The sequence below is a fragment of the Poeciliopsis prolifica genome, unplaced genomic scaffold (genome assembly GCF_027474105.1).
Source record: "Poeciliopsis prolifica strain line A6 unplaced genomic scaffold, Auburn_PproV2 SCAFFOLD001, whole genome shotgun sequence".
NCBI lineage: Eukaryota > Metazoa > Chordata > Actinopteri > Cyprinodontiformes > Poeciliidae > Poeciliopsis > Poeciliopsis prolifica.
This window is the reverse complement of record NW_026562376.1, coordinates 15,643,965-15,658,618: the sequence shown is the minus strand read 5'-3', so window position 1 is coordinate 15,658,618 and position 14,654 is coordinate 15,643,965. Positions and strand designations below refer to the sequence as shown.

Genomic DNA, 14,654 nt, shown 5'->3' with positions numbered 1-14,654 from the left:
TAGTTTAACCCTTTTTTCTTCTTCAAAAATGTAAAAATTATTATTATAGCCAAAAACTTTCCTCCAGTTTCATCAGTCCACAAAAAATGTCTCCAAAGATTAAGTCCTTAAACTGCAATAAACTTCAAACTGTCAGTTTATGTTTATAAGAGGAATGGATTCTGCCTTACCTAGCAGACTTTCAGCCCATGTTGGTACAGTACCAGTCTGGCCATTGCCTTCTGCGCAATTGTGCTCGATTCAAATCTCGCTTCGCTGACCATTTCAGGCTTTCTCCCATTCCCTTGGATTCCTCTGGTAGAATTTCTACTGGACCAATCACTGTACAAAAAGAGATTATTGTGAACAATAATCCAGATTTTTTATGCTGTTTCAGAATTGTAGTCTGCCTGTAGTTTGAGCAATTACAGAGGAGGAAGTTCAGTAGCCATTGTTTCTCAATAACTCACATCCTCATAGCTGATTTCTTTAGAGTTTTTCATGATGTCACTCAGGGAAGCAGTGTGTTTAAAGGGTTAAATTAAAATACATCCTCAGGTGAGTATTTCTGTGTAGCTTGATCAAATGCTTAAAAATATATGATGTCATCATCTGAGTTTCCCCAAATGGGCTAAAGAGTCATTCATCTTGAGTGTGTGTAATGTTTTGATTTCAAATAGATAATTCAAATAATCTTGTGCTTATTATTTTGGCATTAAACAAAATCATATTCTTGACAGAAAAAGTTTAGCTCAAATAAAGACAGCCAGAAATGATCATTTTTTGGGTGTTTTTTTTTTTTTGACAGTTTAGACAACAGATGGCATTTGCAGACATTTAGTCATAACAGAATGATTAAACTGGCACCAAATTACCTTAATAATATCCAATCAAGCTTTCTTTGAAAAAAATCATTTCAGTCTCTTTGCATCACATCTTTGTGTCCACAACAACAGATCGGCTACTTTGTAATAAAAAGGTTGCAACATCTCAAACCACAAGGACAAAAGAGAACAAAACCTGCTAGAATATATTATGAGTCATTATTCTAAATAAGAAAATCAGTAAACATCATTATAAACATATATATCACATTACAGAGAAACTTTTGAAATCATTCTTTCAACTGAGAAAAAAAAATTGTATGCATCAAAGTGAAATTTCAAACATCGAATAATGAGCTGTATGTGGACTCAAGCCACAGAATCATTTGCCTCAATGGATTATTATGCATTCTTAACAATGACATTTTTCAAAATGATGTTTTCTGATAAAATAATTTCTAAAATAGTTCAAATTAATTAACGGTACAAAATAAAATCCCTAAAACACAAACAAAATACCCATAAAATTTTAATGTAAATGAAAAAGAAGAAAAGCAACAACAAAGCTTTTAAAGACTTTCTTATTGGTCTTTAATAAGACTCGTTCTTTAATTTCAGCTCCACTTTTCTGGGTCATTTCTTTTGTTTTTCTCATTCTTATGGGGTTTTCTCCACCGTTCCCTTCTCTGATTTTTCCCTCTGCAAGGCAAGCCTCCGTCGACAAGACAAGATTTCTCACTGGGCCATTTGAACCAAAACTGCCTTCCAGGCTCTGTCTTTGTCGTAATCCTGCAGCGTCCCATTGGGTGTTTGCTGCTGATGCATCAAAACACAAAGGAGAAGCACAGAAAATAAAAGAATAAAGTGAAAAAAAAAATAAATAACTTTTCATTAATCACATTGACTTCAAGTAGATTGTTAGTTAATTTTAATGGGGTCAGGAGGAAAATTTACAGCCGTTAAAAAGAAACAGAAATAAAACCGAATGTGACCTTTGGCCTTTTGTGTCCTCTCTACCTCATGGTAATGAGTTGCAGTCTGTAAGCTGTCCTCACACTCTGGAGCCCCCATGCGGAGCCGACTCTTGTACGTTGCACAGTGCACCACAGTGGCTGAAGTCAGTACTGCTTGCACCAGCAGCAGCACCATCAGAATCAACAGCAGGATGTCATAGGATTGCTGGGGAGACACACACACAAACACACACAGACGCGCGCGCACGCACGCAGACACATACACACACGCAAAAATACCCCCAAAAAACAGATGATATTGTATAATTTCTCAAGCTGCTTTCAAACCTTTGCTAATTTGTTTCACAGTCAGTGTGAGTTCAGGACTGATGCATTCTAGCTCTGCACATTTCTTAAAGTTCACCTTGGCTGTCGGCACGTCATGCAGAAAAATATCAATAAAACTGATCACACTGCTAGAAAGAAAACCCGAGGCTGAAAAGAGGAGGGGAGACGTCACGCTGCTGATGGCAATCAGCACCTCCACCTGAGATGACAGAAAGAGCAAAAACACAGGAAATATGACAAAAAGGTGAAAAGTATAGGAAATAACAGGAGGCAGACCAGAAGTGTACACCAATCATAACCTCCAACATGATTATAGTCTGAAGAAAATAGCACAAAATTGTGAAAACTGAAAGTTTTGGAATCTAAATTAATGTCAGAATATAAAAAAAATAGTTTAACTGATCAAATCCTTTCTGTACTCTGGAAACTTTTCTTCAGTTCCTGTGGTTCCTTCAGTTTTCAATAAAACTGTCTCATTTACTGAAATAAAGTTAATTTAATGACAACAATGATAAGCTTAATTCTGCCAGGCAAGTAAATAGTTTTGGGGCTCACTGTAAGTATTTACAAAACAGTAGTAATTATAAGATGAACCACAACTGGGCTGAACTGACAGAGTTCAATGGAATCTACTGAATTTGACCATGCATGTAAGTTGGACTGAAATTGGATTGATGTGAATTTAATTAATCAGTTTATCTTTTAAATTGAGATGACCAGGTTTAACTTCATTGAAGTGAATTAAGAATGATAAGAGTCAATTTCCCTTGTTGGCTTCTTCCTCTTTTTCAATAATAAACTTGTTTTTGTAATTGTGCAAGAGCAAAACATAGTTTTGTACTCACCAGACATTTGTTGGGATATTCTGACACAACATGACTGGCAATTGCACTTGGAAAACACTGCAAAGGACAAGAAGCAAGAATTAATTCACATCTAGCTTTCGTTAAAATGAAATTCTGAGCTACAATTTGTATCAGTGCAAAACCTAAAAAAACCTACAGCTACAAGGATCCAGAAAAATGTGACAGACAGGTATGGACCAGGAAGCAGAGCGTCCATGTTGAGGGCGATAATCCCTCCGAACACGGCAGAGATTCCCACAATGACTTCAATAACCTGCAATAACCGTTTTTAGCAATTACACAACAGCTAGTAAACGAAATGCAACATCATTTGGTACAAAAGTGAAAACTATACTCACAGAATATGCTTTAAGCAGCCGAGTGGGGAACACCGCAGGTTTTATTACCACAGGTCTGTCATAGGACTTTAAGGTGCACAGACACATTGAGGGGGGTTAAGTTGGAGGCAACAAAGAAGAGGGATAAGTATTATGTAGGAAAAGAACAAAAAGCAGTCAGTCACACCTTTCTGTGGCAGCAGCAGTCGTCTGCAGAGCGGGCCGACAGTATGACGGTGGTGGCCATCAACACCTCCAGCACAATCATCAAGATCAGGTTAAAGTTTATCTTAGAACAGGAAGAGGAGTGTGAAAAGGGGACGGAAATACAAATGCTGGCAAAGAAGAAGAAAACGTTCTCTAGAAACAACAACACTGAGGATGGATTTACATTGACAGCAGAAGGATTCAAGACCAGTTTACAGCCAAACCAGACAAGACAGGTGGTCGTCACGGCAAATGTCGACACGTAGACAACCTGGAAGTCTGACACCTGCATCCGCAATAAAAAAATATTATTATTATTGTTGCAAATTTTTTTTAAGTCTAAGTTATACCTTTTTAAACGAAAAGACATAGCTCTCGTGCATTCAGCCTTTACTCACTGCAACACGTCGTTTCTTGGCAATAGCGAAGCTTGCTATTGCTGCAGGGATACCCTGTGAGGATTAAGCAAATTATATTTCTAAAAGGCAAATAAGGCATTATGCCATAAAACATGCCTTATTGAAACGGTGTTAATAAACTCAATAGAGGTGACAGAGTTAGCGATGGCCACTCACTGAACCTGCAGCACAGCGCAAGTAGTCCATGGCAACAGGAAAGACATTTCCCAGGTACAGGGAGAAACCAGATGTGATGAGCAGACTCCCCTGCAGATTTATAAGCACATTCACATAGAGGGGCATGCATATGTACGCATTCACCGATCAATATTGTACCAGACTACATATTAATATGATAGAAATGTGATTGATTTGGGTTTTGAATGATTCATTTGGATCTTCAGGGTGTAATTATAGCACCCTGAAGATGGGTGATATCCACCCTAATAAAAGTTAATTCAAATAATGAATGTTATTTGCAAATAACTTTAATGAACATAGATGAAATACAAAATTAAGAATTGAATGTGTACATTTACATTTAAGGTTAATTTTCCCAAATATAGACAAGAGTCAAAACTAAACGTACAATCTCAAAAATATGCATACAGCTTTGATGTTTGGCTAAGAGTTACAATATTATGTTAAAATTTCCTCAGCAAGTTGTAGTTTGTTGGATTACAGACATTTTGGAGCATCAACAAACTTCAGGCAACATGCTGACACAGTACATATACGATTCTTAGGCAGAAGTAGTAGAGTTTCTTTAAGTTGACTGATTTTCTGTCAACTTTTCAGTCAAATTGAATTGAAGAGCCTCCAAAAGCTTAATGATGGAAGAGGCAAAATGTAAGGTTCATCTGCAAAATGCTGAGGGTTCTTTAATGGATTATTGTTCAAGCTCCAAAATAGATTCTGAGGGATTGGAGAAAATCTACAATAATTTCAAATGTTTGTATTGATTCTTGATTTTGAAGCTCATCTAGGATGAATCTGTTTTATTATAATTTCACTCTGAGAAAAATGCTGTTAAAATGTATCATTAGAAGCCCTAATCTAAAACGACAGTCATGGTGATGATGAGTGTGTTCTTCTGACCAGCAATTCAAATTCATTTTAAGATAAAAAATTCCTTAGAAATTTTTAAAATATAAAGCTGACTTGGAGAGATAAAAATAGCCCTGAACCAAGATCCTGGCCAAGAAAAAAATTTGCTTAGTTTATTACTGACCACATTTCCTCACTTGTAAAAGTAGAAGCACAAAACAAGAATTTTGTTGCCAAATTTCACTCAAAACTCATAAACTGGGATGTTCTTTCCTTAACGGAATCACTCAGTCCCAACTTTATGAGTTGTTGTGTTTTGGACTGGACTGGTAAACTCTTCATTGTGCTCCTCTTTTCCTCCTTTCCTGACCACATCTCCTCTCACCCCTATGAGGACACTGTAGAGCCAGGCCCTGTAGCTGAAGCAGGGATGCTTTAGAGGCTCCGGCTGGGCCAGCTGCAGGTCACTGGCCCTCACGTCCACTGTATAGCTGTCACGCTCTGGCCTCTCCCTCTCCCCCCGGTCTGGCCTTCTCTCCAGACTCCTGTCGCCCCTCCGCCCCAGTGTCCCATTGCTCCTCTCCAGTGTGGACGTGCGGCTGTAGGTGAACTCTTCTCTAGCAGACAGGTCTTCACGCTGCATCTTTTGAAAGAACTGTGGACCGACTTTGGGGAGAGAGCAGAAAACAATGAAAAGCAAAGCAACTGCAACTCACAGTGTCTTGGTTGCATCTCTTCGACGTTTGTATACTTGGCCTCGTTTCCACCACTGAAGTGCATAGTTTTGAGGTAAAAAGGGAAAACGCTTTTCAAGAGCTCCAAGAACTATGAATCTGAAAAGTGTGGTGTAAATTTAGAAAGCAAATAATTTTTTCTGAGTCTTTAGTGGAAAATAGCTCAAGCTAGCTCAAGCTTTGAATATGTTAAAAACCCGACAGAGAATCTTAATTGGACTTTTGTCTGGACTTTGACTGGGCAGTTCTAATGCATAGGAATGCTTTATTTTAAACCACACCGTTGAGATGTATGTTTGGGGTCATTGTCCTCATGCATCCCCCTTCACAGCATCCTGGATGAACTTATATTCAGTCCCATATACATTCCCATAATTTCAAACCAGCTTTCCTTTCACCATGGCACGATTTTGCCTCCACTCTGTTTTAAAGTTGAACTGGTATCTTCATTATGATGTTCTGTGTTAGATTTCAAAAACATTGCAGTTCAATTAAAGCGAGATTTGTAGATGTTCTGAAAACAGATTTCATTATCTGAACTCTGGGCCTCTGCAGTTCCTCCTGAGTCACTCTTTAATGTTTCTATGATTTAATCTCTTCTTATCTGGCCTGTTAGTTTAGGTAGAGTTTGTAATTGTGCTATGTCTATGGATTTTTAGACAAGGATTGTGCTAATGTTGTTTTAAGCTTCCCCAAACTTCTTCCCTGAACTATTTGTTTTGTTTCTTGGCCCTCATCATGCTGCTTGTTCACAAATTTCTTGTAACGGAGCACAGAGGCCTTTACATAATAGCCGAATGAAGCAATTAGTCTAAATTGTTTAATTTAGGGATATTAGACTGGAAAAGATTGAATACAGAGTAACAACTGTTTTCTATGTAGTCTTAAGCTTCCACTTTATAGAAATGTAATACTTTACAGAAGTCTGACATAATTTCCCAATAAGATACATTCAGGTTAACAATTGTAAAATATCAAAACACGGACAAGTTCAAAAAGCAGTGTAAATCTGTATGTCAGTAACTCTAAACTTCTTCTCTGTGTAATGTAGTTTTACTTGAAGCATTCCAGCATTGAATTTCAGAAAAAACGCACATAAAATGTTAAATACACAAACTTTTGGTACACTATAAATTATTGAAAACTAGACAAACAACAGCCCTACTTTTATGTTAAGAGAAGGATGACAAAATATTTCTCTTTTTGTTTACCTGTTGTGAATTCCTCCAGCAGAAGTATCTTCTATCAAAACATCACAGAAAAAGCGGCTTATTTATCTCTGTGGCCTTTCCTGCCTCATCTTCCTCCCACACAGATTCACTCCTTCTTTAAGTTTACTCCCCGTTTCTCTGTTCTCTCTCTCGCTCTCTCTCTCTCTCTCTTGCTCTCTCTTTTTCTTTCTCTGTCAGTACGCAACGCTTCTCAGAACCAGTTCTGAAAAGTTTTTGGTGCCCTTCAAAGCGCGGAGCTAAAACACATGGCTGTTGTGTTGCCAGCATACTTTGTGCCAAAGGGAGAGCGCTTATGCATGACAACAAGGGGGAGGATGAAGGGGCTCGCGCTGGGGACAGAGTTAGTAGGGCAGACACCCCTATTTTATCCCTCCTCCTCTTTGCTCCTGCACACAAATACACACTCAAATATGTGCACGGCAGCCCACTTAGAAAATTGAACAATGGGGCCTTCAGAACTGAACAACTCAGAATGTTTTCACATCAGCAAAATAAGAGTTTCAGATAAATCTCTTTGGGGACAGTTTGTAGTTGTCCTCTTGCATTACTTTCAGTCACAACTTCCCCTGGTGTTGCTTAAGTGCTTCACTCGCAGTTCACAGCTCAGTAAATTAAGATGCCCAGCAGCGCTTTAGAAAAGCGGCAGCAGAGACATTTCCACGGCTTCAGCAAATGCTCTCCTGTCTGGCGGAGCTAATCCAATGATGGAACCTTTTTCTTCTTCATAAAAATGAAATTCAGGAATAAAATCCTGCCAATGAGGACACTCTTTGAGTGAATGCTAATTGTATGTACATGCGGACATGTCCCTGGATGTTGCACCCCGGGATTCCAGTCCCTCTTTAGTGCAGCACAGCATTCCCAGCTTCATATTGTTCTCAACCAGCTGCAACCATGGTGACGCCTTAACAACTGTCCCTCAATTACAAACAGCGCGCACACGCAAAGGGAGACATGGACTTTGCAACAGTCTCCAGAAACATTGGAAAGGATCTGTGAAACTGGCTGATGGAAACAATTCAGCATTCGAATTCTAATGCAATTTGTGAAATAATGATAATAACAAACATAAATAAGTGAGTTCGAAACCATAGAGGGAAATAAATCCAGCATTTCAGATGTTGGTTGACCATATTGCCCTACTGGCAAATGTTGAAGTTGTGGGTTCACTTTTCACAGTCTCAAGCAGATATGCTGCATTAAAATAAATAAATAAAATTAATTGATGCACCATGTGTACAGGACAGTTGAATAGTTATTTTCACCATTTCCTTCACCCTAACCCATAATCACAACTGCATTAATTTGTGTGGAAAGTCTGAAGTAATTTACTTTTGGGTTACAAAGGCAGCTCAGTTTTGAGACTCACACACATAGAAATAGAATCCCGAAACCAGCAATGCGCCTGGCTTAGCCTTTGGTAGCAACAATGCTAACTTCCAAATTAAGTCACCATCCAAGAGAGCTAATGATTTCACCTTCAAAAGCCTCTTTTTCAACAAAAAAAGGCTTTGGTCTCTTTTATATTCTGGTTCAGGTAAGAAGGTGATGGACCCAAATCCAGCTCTGAAGTTTGAACTCATTAAAACTCTGAATTGTAGACAGAACTTTTGATTGATACCGATTTTAATTATCACTTCTCTATAACAGAAAACTCTTTTCAAGTTGATCAGATTAACTTGAATGAATGGTTAAAGTTAAAGTCTCTGGGCTAACATTGTTTACAAGGTTTCAATAATATTCTGTTCATTTCGGGTCCCAAAAAAAGAGAATGCTGTTAATGAAGTGTTTTATATCTTTATTTTTGTCACAGATTTAAGGTTATTTGGACCCTACTGCCATGAGCCCTGCTGGATCTCACATTAAACCCACCACCGGCTGAGATCTGACCTTTTGCTGCAGAGAAGAAAAAAACAACAGGACTGCCCTCAAAACTGCTCTTCAAACAGAATTAAAGATAAGGGCCCACACAAGATAAAGTTAAAAGCAAATTCTCTGGGAGGAAGAAAAAAAAAAATGCCTGTTGCATAATGTTCAAATAAACATCCCTGCAGCCTCTCGGAACAAAACAAAGACTTTTCTTTTTTCACTGCGACACATTAATAGTGACCCACACTAATGACAAGACAATTCCCAAATGTGAAAGCAGGTCCTTAGGTTCCACCATGCAACACTTAAACATTAATCTTTATAAGATGAACAAATTTCCTTTTTTTTACAGCAATATAGAACAATAAAGATACATGAGAAAAAAAAAATCTGTGGCTATATACATTAACTTACATTATCAATATCTCTGTTTTATCAACAAAATTTACAAAGCTGTTGAGGAAATAAAATTCCTCTTTCATAAGTTCTGTTTCTTCAGTCTTTCCACTGGTTTTTGTCTTTTGCTATATTTGTTTGGCTTTACAGAATAATCTGCGCAGATCTGACTCACAAATATACAAATTATCCTCTTTGTACAGGTTGTAATAATTCAGCAAACAATCACAAAATGAGGCAGTGAATCTTCCTCATAGTCAGGGATATTCTGACGGCTTATCACATTATGTAGAAATTGCTTACTGAGCCATGTATTCATAAGTGTGTTTGATTTACTATTGGCAAGTGGAGATTTACTACATAATATGACAGTGGTGTTAGTAGACATATATCAACAATGCAAACAGATTTTTTATTTTTTATTTATTTTTTTTTACCGTCTGTGCTAAGATAACAAGAAGCATGTTAGCAACTAATGAAGAAAGATCACAACACGAAAGGTCTGTGATGTCCAGATTTCCTTCTTAACAGGAAATGTTCCCTCACAGAGAGACTTTATTATGTGTCTGTGATCATTTTGTCATCAATAATCCCTGCTTTTGTATTTAAAAAAAGTTCTTCTGAACTAAGAGTGTATATTTTAAATGTAAGAGTAAAATTCCTTATGATCAGTCTGATGTTGTAATGCTTGCCCCTAAAATTCTTCTCTCAAACTCAATACTAGTGCTTGCTTGCAAATACTCTTTGCTCAGCCATGTTATATTTCTGCAGTCACATCCAGTGCTTCCCTCCTCCATTTTGCTTCCCTGTGCTCACATTCAAACATTCTCCCTGCATGTATTTAAAGTCTGTACTTAAATCTTTCCTCTCTGCTTGTGTAAACTCCGCCTACTAATATTTCCAGCCAATGGAAAGAATGTGTAATTATCATCTTTTTACTATGGAATGCATTTCATTTGTTAGATAGCACTGGACCACTTCATAGAGTCCCTGCTTTGGGCCTAAATCAATTCAATAGCAAAGGGGAAAGACTTGAGCATGCAGGTTTAAACTGTGCAGAGAGAAAATTTGACCTTGAGGAAAAGCATGGAAGCAGGAGGAAACAATATTTGTTCAAAATATATTCAGTGTGAGCACAAGAAGATGTCTTGTCCTGTTTCGGGTTTTGAGGGTGAGCATTAGTTTTTAGGCTAAAAATAAAGAATGATACTTTAAATCAAAATATTTGCTCTTAAATTTTGAAAAAAAAAAAAAAAAAGTTCCCTATACTCGAGTTCAGACAATCGATCCTTTGGAGGAAGACAAATGGATGGAGTGGATACGGGTGGCTAGGGTTTTCTCCAAGGCCTGCAGGATGTCGCTGCCGGGGCTTTCAGGAGGAGTGTCATACAGCAGTTGTTTGAACGGCTCCAGCTCAATCAGCATGACCATGTTCTTCAAGAAGAAGCCTTCTATGTAGGATGCCAAGTCTGGAGCATCAAGAAACTGTAATGAGAAGAGAGTACCTAATTTTAATCATATTTACTGCTTAACTTAGTCAGAAATATTCCTCCAAGCATTAAATTTTTGAAATATTGTGTTTTAAATTGCTTATTTTTTTTAAATAACCTTTATTCATTTATTCATTACCTTTGTGTGATTGTAGATCTCAACACAGGTTTCAGTGTTAATGTTCTTGGAGCAGATAATCTCACAGTGCCTCTGTAGAGCTTCCAGCTGGAAGAACTTGGCTGCAGACAAGAGCTGGGAAGAAGCCAATGACATTAAAACTGATTAATGCAACCTAAATTGATTTTTGCTAAATTGATTTTCGCTTTAACATTTAGTAGCTGAGGGAGTGGAATTTCTCATGGAACATTACAAGGTAGCAGTCAAAGATTTATTGTTTATCTAACCTCCATAATATCTGTGCTCCTGATGTGCAGAGCGTCTGTTCCTCCAAAGTAAAGATACTGCATTACCAGCTGCCAGACACACAGTTACATACAGAACAAACACATAGAAAGTAGAATAATTACCAAGGATATTGACATTGTGGGTATAATTCTCACATTATTTGAATAGGGTTTTTTTTTTCATCTAAATCTTAGTGTGGATGGATGCATAAATCGATCTTAATATGTAAAAATTTTACTGCAGATGTTTTGTTACAACACATTGTATAGAAAACCTTTCACCAGACTTCTACATAGGAACACTTTAAGGTTAGTTTTTACATACCTGGAAGATGTGATATTTGACGTTGCTGATTTCAATGCAAGTATTTTCGCCACAAGGTCTGTTTGCTAGAAGAGTTTTAAATCTTGAAAAAAAAAAACAGTAAAAACACAGCAAAATTAGAGCTTTGAAATGCTGCCCCAAATATGAGCTTGGTACACGCAGCATTGGTTTTGGCTCACAAAATAGTAAAACAAACTTGTATTTTTATATATATTTTTTTTGTTTAAAGTGAGGATGAACCGCACAGAGTTTTGTCTTTAGCAAGATCTGATCTGAAAATATCAAAGAATAATAATACCTGTTGGATGCTGTGAAGAGCAGAACTTTGTGGGCATAAAAGGGCTTCCCTTCAACCAAAAAGGTCACGTCAGACATCTCCTTATTGTTCAGGAAGTGAGGATCTGAAGAACGCATGAACATAAAAGTTTGTTTTTATAATTATCAGTTTGAGAAAAAAAAAAAAAGCAGATACAATATCTGTTAGGGAAGATTTAAATCAACATTTCTATTCTAGTTAAGAGCACTAGGTGGTGTTATGTGATTTACAGTTGTAGCCATTGTTCAGCGCATTCAGCTGTAAAACCGGCTGACCAAATGTGCTCAAGCGCTGTTGGGGTCACTAGGGACGGGCAGTGCTGACCGATTGTGACTTAAAAGTCAGATCTTAATTATTCAGATTAATAAAGATCTGAAAGCTTTATTAATAGCTTTCAAAAGCTATTAATAAAGCTTTTGAAATGGCTCATTTCAATAAAACAGTTATTGCCATAAAGCAGCTGGGCGTGATTTATAGTGCTTGGACTATTTCTTGAAGCACTAAAGACCCAAATGGATATACAAAAATGCGAAAAGAATACAATGTTGCATAAAAAGCCCTCTTTAAATAATAAAACCGCTGAAGAGAGATGTTTACCCAGTCGTGATGTCTGTTTCCTCTTGATCTCGGACAGTTTGGGGATGGGATAAGGACCATAGCACTGAGTGAAGATTGCAGACAGCTGCTGGCTAATCACTTCATTCTGGCGACACATAAGCAGATTTACAAAAGAGGTTAGCCCACCGCACAGTGAGGCGACTTTAACTTATGCACCCTTCTCTATGTCCGAGCAGACTGTTCATTAAGCCTCGTGGTCACGGTTACATCATATCTTTGGAAAGAATGAGATGAATATCAGACCTATTTCTAACACCCACGTTACTGTAATGAGAAACAGAGTGACAGCTCGGGTGAATGCAAGCGTTTGAGAAGGAAGAGCACTGATAAAACCGCCCAGCCTTTTTCAGTCCTACACAAATTTCCACTTAGGCATTAGGATTTGTGTTTTTAATATGGTTGTGTGCGTGGAATGGTCAGCTACACTACAAAACCTACATGCATAGACAGTCTGCTCATGCTCATTGAAGGCAGCAACAACCATTTATGAACATGCAAATACTTCCAGCAACCACAAGCTCAGACAGACAAAAAAGCGTTTTGGAAACATATTGAAAGCCCTTGAACTTTTACACATTTTGCCATATTGCAATTTACAGTCGATTGTGTTTTATACGAACACAAAGATGCAACTTTGTGTATCGTGGATTCGTATTTAGCTTCCATGCTCACAATTCCACACTGATTACAGTTGCAAGTATTTCAGAGTTTGTCTTCAGCATCTTTACCTATCTTGATGCTGGAACTCGCACCTGCTTCTGTTTGTAAAGTAGTCTAAATCAAATGAATGTTTAACTTTTAAAGGTCTCAACTCACATGCAGCCTTTCACATTTACTTTTACAGGACAAATTTTTTAAAGATCTATTCTTCTTCCCATCACCTCCAACCATCTTTACTTTAGCTGCTTGAGAAGAGAGTCCCCAAAGGACGATGTTGCCACCATCGTTCTTTGAGTGCAAGGCGAGGTGAACCCTGGACAGTCCAGCACAGGGCAACACAGAGACAAATATTCCTGCACACTCATACTGAAAGATAATTTGGAGGGTCTTTAATCAACATAACAATCTTTTTTTTTTTTTTTTTTTTTTGGCTATTAATAAAAGATCCCAGGTTGGAATATTATCCCAGGACCTTCCTCCCACAAGGCAAAAGTGCTCCTAACTGCGCCATTGTGTAGCACTTTCTCAAAATCATTTTAGGTACTTGATATTTGACCGAGCAGATACAGATAAGCTTTGAGAAGAGAATCAACAGAAACTTACATGAGAGAAGAAACATCTCAAAATTCAGATAGCAATGCTGACACACTCAAATAAAAACAACATCATATGGAGGAAGAAATAATTGCCGTTGGATAACCTGAAACTTAAGGAATTCTGGAAATCAACAACTTTTGAATTTTTTTTGTTTGTTTGTTTGTTTCAACAACTTTTGAAGTACCTTGCTGGCCCTGAGGATCTGAAACATCAGAGGCAGGCCATGTGTGATGAGCTCCTCTGTGTACTCCTCTTCCTCAATGCAGCTGAACTCTTTCAAAAGACCCTGGATCAGAGGTCGGCGGTGCTGCTGGAAACATGTACGCAGAGACTCGACCCAAGTGTGTAATGTCCATGGGACGCCTGAGAACCAGTTCAGAAAAATGTAAACCAAGAAAGCTTCTGCACAAAGATGCTGTATATGTTGCATACCGCAGAAAAAAATAAGAAATTGTATGAATAAAAACCTACCAAGGCTCCGAATGTCTATGGTGATGTCGACGTGGCCATGCTCGGCACTGTGGTACATGGCTTCTTTTAGAGCCTTAAGTTTGGCCTTTCCACTTCGAATGAGGTCAGCCTGAGATGAACTTCTACTTTCTAGATCTGAACCTTCAGCCAGAATCTCTTCCAAGGACAATACATCACCTTTTCCTTTACCCTTGTGAGACAACAACCTACGAAACACATTTCTGCAAGCAAAACAAAAAAACAACACAAAAACTGTAATTTTATTTGACTGGTCAACACACACTTCAAGACTTGATGAACTGCATTAAGGAGGATTTTTTTTTTACCAGCTTTGTTTGTATTACCAACAATGCAAGAAGATGAAATGGATGCTTTTAAAAGTGCATTACAGTCACTGATTACCAAAATAAAACTCTTTGGAAAGGCATGACAACAAAATCAATGCAAATTCATCTATAAAAAACACAAATCAAATCACAGAATAAGTGGTTTGACTTATTGGAATATGCTATCTTTATTCTCTGCATAATCCAGATTGCATTCTGAATAAAGTATGAACTGAACAAAGCCAGTGTATTGCTGTCTGCTGGTGATTGAACATG

The 14,654-nt window shown here is 37.8% G+C and overlaps 2 protein-coding genes across 4 annotated transcripts in view; both read right to left on the bottom strand.

Annotated features, from left to right (window-relative positions):
* Nucleotides 1-755: 755 nt before the first annotated feature.
* Nucleotides 756-7,162, bottom strand: mlc1 (modulator of VRAC current 1). Of its 2 annotated transcripts, none has more exons than XM_055041903.1 (12): nt 6,885-7,162; nt 5,325-5,605; nt 4,070-4,159; nt 3,893-3,946; nt 3,679-3,780; nt 3,475-3,576; nt 3,309-3,374; nt 3,107-3,223; nt 2,950-3,006; nt 2,181-2,303; nt 1,821-1,982; nt 756-1,619 (listed from the first exon to the last, which is right to left on the bottom strand). In XM_055041903.1, exons 2-12 carry the CDS (start codon nt 5,580-5,582, stop codon nt 1,539-1,541), a joined length of 1,212 nt encoding a protein of 403 aa, XP_054897878.1. In that variant the 5' UTR covers nt 5,583-5,605; nt 6,885-7,162; the 3' UTR covers nt 756-1,538. The 2 variants fall into 2 exon arrangements, with proteins under 2 accessions (XP_054897878.1, XP_054897886.1); XM_055041911.1 differs by having other exon boundaries at nt 756-1,616.
* Nucleotides 7,163-8,686: 1,524 nt separating this feature from the next.
* The window catches only part of btbd11b (BTB (POZ) domain containing 11b), a 76,152-nt gene continuing 70,184 nt past the window's right edge, over nt 8,687-14,654 (bottom strand). For both annotated transcript variants that reach the window (XM_055041881.1, XM_055041889.1), the window contains 8 exons: nt 14,053-14,273; nt 13,766-13,944; nt 12,304-12,409; nt 11,689-11,791; nt 11,391-11,472; nt 11,066-11,134; nt 10,800-10,913; nt 8,687-10,655 (listed from right to left, as the gene is read on the bottom strand). In XM_055041881.1, the coding sequence (XP_054897856.1) occupies nt 10,446-10,655; nt 10,800-10,913; nt 11,066-11,134; nt 11,391-11,472; nt 11,689-11,791; nt 12,304-12,409; nt 13,766-13,944; nt 14,053-14,273 (1,084 nt within the window). In that variant the 3' untranslated portion in view covers nt 8,687-10,445. The remainder of the gene's footprint in view (nt 10,656-10,799; nt 10,914-11,065; nt 11,135-11,390; nt 11,473-11,688; nt 11,792-12,303; nt 12,410-13,765; nt 13,945-14,052; nt 14,274-14,654) is intronic.

Bases quoted from the DNA above. Each gene is read 5' to 3' on its own strand.
- mlc1 (XM_055041903.1), bottom strand. From the start codon at position 5,582: ATGCAGCGTGAAGACCTGTCTGCTAGAGAAGAGTTCACCTACAGCCGC. The intron at 3,577-3,678 runs GTAAATCCATCC...TCCTGTTCTAAG, and splicing joins TGAATCCTTCTGCTGTCAAT to ATAAACTTTAACCTGATCTT. The intron at 3,375-3,474 runs GTGTGACTGACT...TGCACCTTAAAG, and splicing joins ACTGCTGCTGCCACAGAAAG to TCCTATGACAGACCTGTGGT.